The sequence below is a fragment of the Triticum aestivum genome, chromosome 3A (genome assembly GCF_018294505.1).
Source record: "Triticum aestivum cultivar Chinese Spring chromosome 3A, IWGSC CS RefSeq v2.1, whole genome shotgun sequence".
NCBI classification, from domain to species: Eukaryota; Viridiplantae; Streptophyta; class Magnoliopsida; order Poales; family Poaceae; genus Triticum; species Triticum aestivum.
This window is the reverse complement of record NC_057800.1, coordinates 657,402,809-657,409,548: the sequence shown is the minus strand read 5'-3', so window position 1 is coordinate 657,409,548 and position 6,740 is coordinate 657,402,809. Positions and strand designations below refer to the sequence as shown.

At 49.8% G+C, this 6,740-nt stretch overlaps 1 protein-coding gene across 1 annotated transcript; it reads right to left on the bottom strand.

The window, feature by feature from the left end:
* Positions 1-912: 912 nt before the first annotated feature.
* On the bottom strand, positions 913-5,033 carry LOC123062984 (BTB/POZ and TAZ domain-containing protein 2). The gene is made up of 5 exons (XM_044486687.1): positions 4,794-5,033; positions 4,412-4,563; positions 2,739-3,054; positions 1,741-2,048; positions 913-1,641 (listed from the first exon to the last, which is right to left on the bottom strand). The coding sequence occupies exons 1-5, from the start codon at positions 4,896-4,898 to the stop codon at positions 1,476-1,478; spliced, it is 1,047 nt and encodes a 348-aa protein (XP_044342622.1). The 5' UTR covers positions 4,899-5,033; the 3' UTR covers positions 913-1,475.
* Between the last annotated feature and the right edge of the window lie 1,707 nt (positions 5,034-6,740).

Here is a 6,740-nt window from a genome sequence, read left to right as displayed (position 1 = left end):
TGGCTTTGAGTAAAGAACGAGAATGGCCTAGAATGCTTGAACCAATTGAGTGCATGCACTAGAAATGGAAGAATTATCCTTCTTGATGAAAAAGTCAGTACAAAGGCCACTTCAAATATCTGACAAACATTCTTGAGTTTGTTACACCGGAGGACTGTGAATTTTGCATTCATTCTTTGGATTTCCTGGCTCTCAGAAATCACAATGACCCAAATGTGCTACCGAGATCACTATTGTTCTCCAGGCTACTTGTCGGAAATGCTTCTCCTTGCAACTATGTTGTCAACGGCCGTGAGTACACGATGGCTTACTACCGTGCAAATGATATCTATCCTTCATGGACCACATTTGTCAAAACAATCACGTGTCCGAAAGGTAACAAGAAATCTCACTTTGCAATGCGTCAAGAATCGACAAAGAAGGATGTCGACAGAGCTTTCGTTGTGTTTCAGAAGCGCTTTGAAATAATTCATGGCCATGTCGAGTATTGGATCCTGAAGGTCGTATGGAAGATCATGACATGTTGCATCATCTTGCATATAACATTATCATTGAAGATGATAGAGATGAGAGAGGCATGCCAGAGAACTTTCGATACATCTTCAATAGAGATCCTGTTGAGCCGGAACACGATACAAAACAGGGTACATAGATTTCTAGCAACACATCGCAACATCAAGAACCGAGAAGTTCTATCCCGCTCCCATGTGACCTTGTTGAGCATAGTGGCATTTTCATAGCACTTCACAATTGTGTGTTTATCATGCTATTTACTAAATTTGAGCCCTTCATGTGTTTGAATTGAATTGAGTAATTTGATTTGTAAACTTTAAATTTATAATATCCGTTAATTGTGTGAATATTAATTATTATGTTTGAATTTAATATCCGTGCAAATACTATGTAGTAAGATTTGGCCAAAAAGGAGAACAATATTGAGGCTAGAATAGAAATGACAGTTCTTTAAAGTGGCAAATATGCTGATCTTTTTTTTTTTTTGTGGAAAGGCAAATATGCTCATCTAAAAGATACTCGGCTCTATCCTCCTCTAAATTATAGGAGATCGGTTCTAACTGAGTAACATGTGATCTATCCTCCGCCTGCAACTTTGATGCGCCCAGATTGAAGCAGAGGGACGATACCCACAAGCTTGGCAGTGAATTGCTGATCGACGAAAGACGTGGAGCTGGCCGAATCCAGCAGCATGTCATCTCGTGGCCTTGCAACCACGCGCGCAATTGAAATGCATGCGGTGAGACACCGCCGGTGAGAGCTTGACCGGAGATGGCCATCCCCGTGTCGCAGACAGCGGCTGTGGGCAATGGCGGCTGGCTGGTCGCCGAACACCACGTCGATGCCGAAGAGCTGCAGCAGCTACTCCGCGACATGGAGCTGGACCGTGGTAGAGCACGTGTGATTACGCCCCCACCGCTCGCCGCACTTGAAGCACAACCCTAGAGAGGGGATCCATTCGCTCAGCACTGGCACGGAGGCGGGCTTCTCTTGCCGAGAGAAGACATGACGCTGACAGCCTTCACCTTCTTCACAAGAAGCCCCCACCTGCCATCGCTGCCGTCGCCGGCCTTCGCCGCCGCCGAAGCCGACACCGCCTCCTTCTGCTGCTCCTTGAGCTTGAACTGCCTGCATGATCACACAAGGTCCATGGCAACGTCAGACATGAGTTCGATTTGTTTAGGTGTGAGAGTAAGCAGATCAGTGCGTTGGGGTAAATGAACTTACGTGCAGAGAGGAGTGTTGCAGTGGCCGTCGGGGACGCGGCAGAGCGCAGCGTGGAGGCGGAGCAGCTGCCACATTCGCTGGCACCGGGGGCAGCTCGAGCGGCTCTTGCACCGGGAGAAGTGGCGGATGAGCAGCTGCAGTCCCCGGCACGTCGCGTACGCCGGGCACGGCGAGTTGGCCGGCGCCTGCCCCACGGGGCCGACCTCCGTGCAGCCTTCCGTGCAGATGTGCCGCAGGATGTCCATGGCGTCGCTCAGCTCCATGTACACCTTCTGCTCCGCGCGCTTCCGACGCCACTTTCGCCGCCGCTGCACGCCAGAATAAAGTTTCCGTCAGTTCATCATACTCGTTAACATTCTACTACTAGTATTCATAAACTTATTATTACTATCGGAGCAAATTGATCTTGACATGATGAACCAATATAACGTGTTTGACATGTTTGCCAACTTTTTTTCAAGTACCAGTAGAGATCTTGATATCTTTTCTAACTTTTGTCCAATCAAAAGTTTGGTGGGGTTATGCTGTCGCCATAAGCAAATAACCATGACCCCTGGATAATTTCCACCCAAACGACAACGTTTGGCACGACTGTTTCGGAGATGTGAACATTCACCGGCCATTCCTCGAGTCGGCGTGCTCTGGGGTGGACGTGGACGCACCGACCGAAACGACCCGTGCACCATGACGAGGCCTCGGCGCACCGGCCAAACCAGGCCCTCCCGTCATTTCTTAATGCGCACAGACGCGACATGCCGATCACCTCCGGAACCCGAAGTTTGGAAGTCCGGGTCGGCATGCTCACCATGTTCCCCAGTGCACGGCGCATTGAGACATCAAGGCGGGCCATCTTTTTGTTGCACTTTGGCATCATCATCATGCCACCGGCTGACCGGCCAGAGAGACACCTTAAGTGCCAACAGGCATGCCCCGCACCGGTCGTGCCACATGATCGAATTTCACTGCATGATTTTTTCAGAGGCAAGGGAGGTACGTACCATGTCGGCGTCGTGGAGGCGGCTGAGGACGTCGAGCTCCTGCCAGGGGTCGTTGTCGCGGAGGAAGCGCCATGCCTCGGTGCGCTCGACGGCGCGGAACTCCTTGGCGAGCAGGCGCATGCAGCGGAGGTGCAGCTGCGGCGCGTCGCAGAGGTCGGCCAGCTGCAGCGCGTCCACCACGGTGCCCGGCGTGAGCCGCGACCCGATGGCCTCCTGGCACCACCGCTTGAGCCACGGCACCCGGTACGCGTGCGCCAGCACCAGCAGCTGCTCCGCGTACCTCTCCACGTCCTCGTCCACCTCGCCCTCGCCACGCCTGCACGCCATCCAGAATCCCCATCACCAAATTAGATACTCGAAATTTGATTTTTCCGCATGTCCATTCGCCATCACCGAAAATGCATACAAACAACAACTAGGTGGAGTAGAACAGTTCGGTGCAAAGATTGGACGGTGAGAAAGGCCGTTCGACGGCCACGAGAGTTTACTTTGTTTTGTCAGTTCGTCGAAGGCGAGTAGTACCAAGTAGTAGTAGCGCTAGCAGCCAGCAGGCAGGATGATGGTGTCTGCGACAGCGGCGACAGATGCGGGTGGCCATGGAGGAGCAGGAAGGGAGGTTCCAACTAGGCAGGCGCTACCCCTACAGCGCAGGTTCCACCAACCAGACCAAACTAAACTTTGATTTTCTTTCTTTCTTGTCTCTGTGCCGTCGTACGTGCGGTTCCAGTCCGCCGCCGGGGTTTTCCGGCGGCAAAGTTTTCTGCCAAGTTGCCGGGGTTTTGTATGGCGTGGCGACTTTGGATGATGCGGTGGCGGTGTCATCTCGTCTACTGTATATCTTGCTCTTGTGGCGAGGCAAGTGCGAAATTGGCAACTTGGCCGAGTTGGAGCTAGCTAGGCGCCGCGACAGACAGGGACTATCCGTGCGGAGCTTCACTGAATCTGCGAGATTCCAGAGGCTAGCGGACGGACGGGCCGGTCGCAGGCAAGGATTGTGTGGCTCGCCCTAGGGCAAGGCTCCGGTGTTCTGGGTCTCACAGAGCGTGTGGCTGTGTCGTGTCTTCTTGATCATGTGACGAGGTAGATCTGCAGATTGATATGATCCGACGACTAGAGAGGAAATGCTCTGCCTCTGGGCAGCTCATCTCCGCAAAGGGTTGTTGAACACTCGTAGAATTGAAACTCAAAGTTATCGACGGGGAATTCGCCTTGGATTTGGCTGTTGATTGGTTTCTCGATCCAACCGACGAACTTAGTATTTCAAGATGCCAGCAAAACATAGTACTACCAAATTAGAACAGCTCGAACGTCATGCTGTTTGGTGTACTTCATTCAATTATCAGAACATGATTTAGCTGGCCATTACTACCACCGAGATGGCAGCTAAACCATTATTTCAGAGCTGACAGCTCCGATCGCCCAGCTTGACAGACAGCGTGGGGCACAAACGCATGTGTCAATGTTCTTTTCCCCCCACCTCGTGCGTTAATATTAGCTCTTTCTCCTAATGATTTTGTTTCCTCGTGCTAATACTCAATGGCTACTACTATTACTGGGTCTCCACAGAGCATCAGGCTCTGGCTTACCCAGGGTTGCAAGAAACGCATGTGCGAAAAAGAATACTAGCGGCTATTCCGGGGGGTAACAGCAGAGGAGCACAGCGCGCACGGTACCTGCTGCCGGCGTAGAGGAGGCGGACGAACGCCGCGGCGACGTCGTCGGTGACGCCGCGGATCCGGACGATGGCCCTGCCGCCCTTGCCGCTCTCCCTCAGCCTCTGCACCCGGCGCTCCAGGATCGTCTCCAGCACCGGCGACGCCGACGCCTGCTCGATGACGCCAACAAAGAAACAAGAATAAATATCCCCTTCAGAACCGAAATTTTCAGACGACTGAATAGCATACACATGTCGTCTCCTGATCGCTACCATCGGAATTCACGGGCCGAGTCCTCCTACCTAGCCGTCGCCGCGTGCCGGCGAGCGGCAGCCGGAAGCGTTCGGCGAGCAGGGTAATGCGGCGAGAAATCGAAGGAGCCGGGGAAAGGATGGCTTACAAGAACGGAGGAATGGGCGGCGATCTTGCGGCGGCCGCTGGAGGTGACGACGTCGACGTCGGCGGGGGCGGAGGCGCCGCCGGCCCGTGCAGGTGCCTCCGGCATGTCGTACTGGCAGAGATTGCGGCGGAGAAGAAAGGAAGGAAGGAGGAAAAGCGCAGGATGGGGAAAATATCTGGGAGGAGAGGGAAAGAAATGTTCAGAGGCGTCGCGGCGTGCGTGCGTGTGGTCTGGGTTTCGGAGGAGGGAGGCTCATCTCCGCGGCCTTATATAGAAGCCGGCGGGGAATGGGACCCCCGCAGAAACGTGTGATTTTGTAATATTGCCCCCGAAAGAAACTGTATTTTCAGGGCGCCGGGGCACGTTTGCTGATCTTTTGGAAGATCCGAAGATTCCTCCGTTTGCTTGTACCATGTCGATCGGTTTGAGGACGAACAAGTAAACGTCAGGTGCAGTACTTGACGGCAAACAGATCTTTTTTTGAGGTTGTGGTACAAAGAATCTTCATACTCCCTCGGTTTCTTTTTTGCTCCGCGTAAAAAATTTATCTGAAGTCAAACTCTTTGAAATTTAACCAAGTTTATATTACCTCCGTCTCAAAATTTATGTTGTTTTAAAGGCTAAACTAGCCTACAAAAACTACCTTTGTCTCAAAATATAAGACGTTTTTGTATGTCAAAAATGTCTTATATTTTCGGACGGAGATAGTACAAAAAACTTATTACCATTCACAATCAAAATTAATATCTTGAAATCCTCGCAAACAAAAATTCTTAACAAAATATATTTTCAAATTATATATTTATTTGAAATTCATATCCGGATTGAGGAAATTAAGTTTTTTAATTTTTTATATATTTAATTTTAATATAAATTTGGTCAAACTTTACAAAGTTTGACTTCGGACAAATCTGAAATGCGGAATAAAAAAATAGAGTGAGTACCATGTTGACTAGTTTGTGCATTTAAAAATGCTAATTAGTTTGTGGTGAACCCCTAAACGCCCGTTGTTTTGGGACACTAAACATCAGTTGTTTAAATAGGAGTAACGAAAAGAAATATTCTTAGATAAAAAGGCTCGTCATCCTGTTATCTACTTGGAATGAAACAGTATGCACAGTTACAACACGGTACGATACATGCCCCACAAGGCAGCAAAAAGGCTTCAACTCGTCATCACGGAAAAGTGAAGGTACTAAACTAGATGAAGTAAAAACATCAAATTGCCAACACACATAAACTAGAGTTAACCAAGCCAAAGGTCTTCCCGAATAAATATACTTCTTCCATTGTCCAGCAGCCATAGGTAGCCAAATGGCCCAGATACTAGAAGGGGAAGGCTTTGTCTTTTTCTTTAAACGAGGCAAAAGATTCGTCATTTTCATTGAATAAAGAGAAGAGTATGGTTTAGTACATCACAGCCCCGTCAAAGTGGAAAGGGCAAAGGCCTACTCTCGCGGCATCAAATTACACAAATGTTTGGCGCCCGTCACTGTCCAGATAGACGCCTCCTCCTTAATAGTTCGCACTATGACCGTCACAGGCGCCGCCTTGGTACTGAACACGTGTGATGTTCGCTCCTTCCAAAGCTCCCAGCTTACAAGATGTAGTACGGAGGCCAAGGCTCTCCTCGGGTGCGCATTGTTGGCGAGGACTCCATCCCACCAAAACCTTATTGTGCCAAAGTTCAACCAGTGGATGACATCTACATCAAGTTGCAGCCATGCAAGGACCTCCTTCCAGACCTCTCTACAACAAATCACTTTGGCCAATCTACTAAAAAAATTATGATTTCTTTCCGACCTTATGGTCATTTAGGTTATACTACGAATCCATGAAGCAAGCAAGGACATTCTCTCAAGTTAGGAATACCCAATCATTCGGCATGAGTGGTTAGCTATCTCAGTAACAGTAAAGTTAGGGATACCCAAACCACCAAAAAAGTTC

Coding starts and splice junctions, on each gene's coding strand:
- LOC123062984 (XM_044486687.1), bottom strand. CDS start 4,898: ATGCCGGAGGCACCTGCACGGGCCGGCGGCGCCTCCGCCCCCGCCGAC. Junction 4,564..4,793: donor CCGCCCATTCCTCCGTTCTT/GTAAGCCATCCT, acceptor GTCATCGAGCAG/GCGTCGGCGTCGCCGGTGCT. Junction 3,055..4,411: donor CTCCTCTACGCCGGCAGCAG/GTACCGTGCGCG, acceptor GATGGCGTGCAG/GCGTGGCGAGGGCGAGGTGG.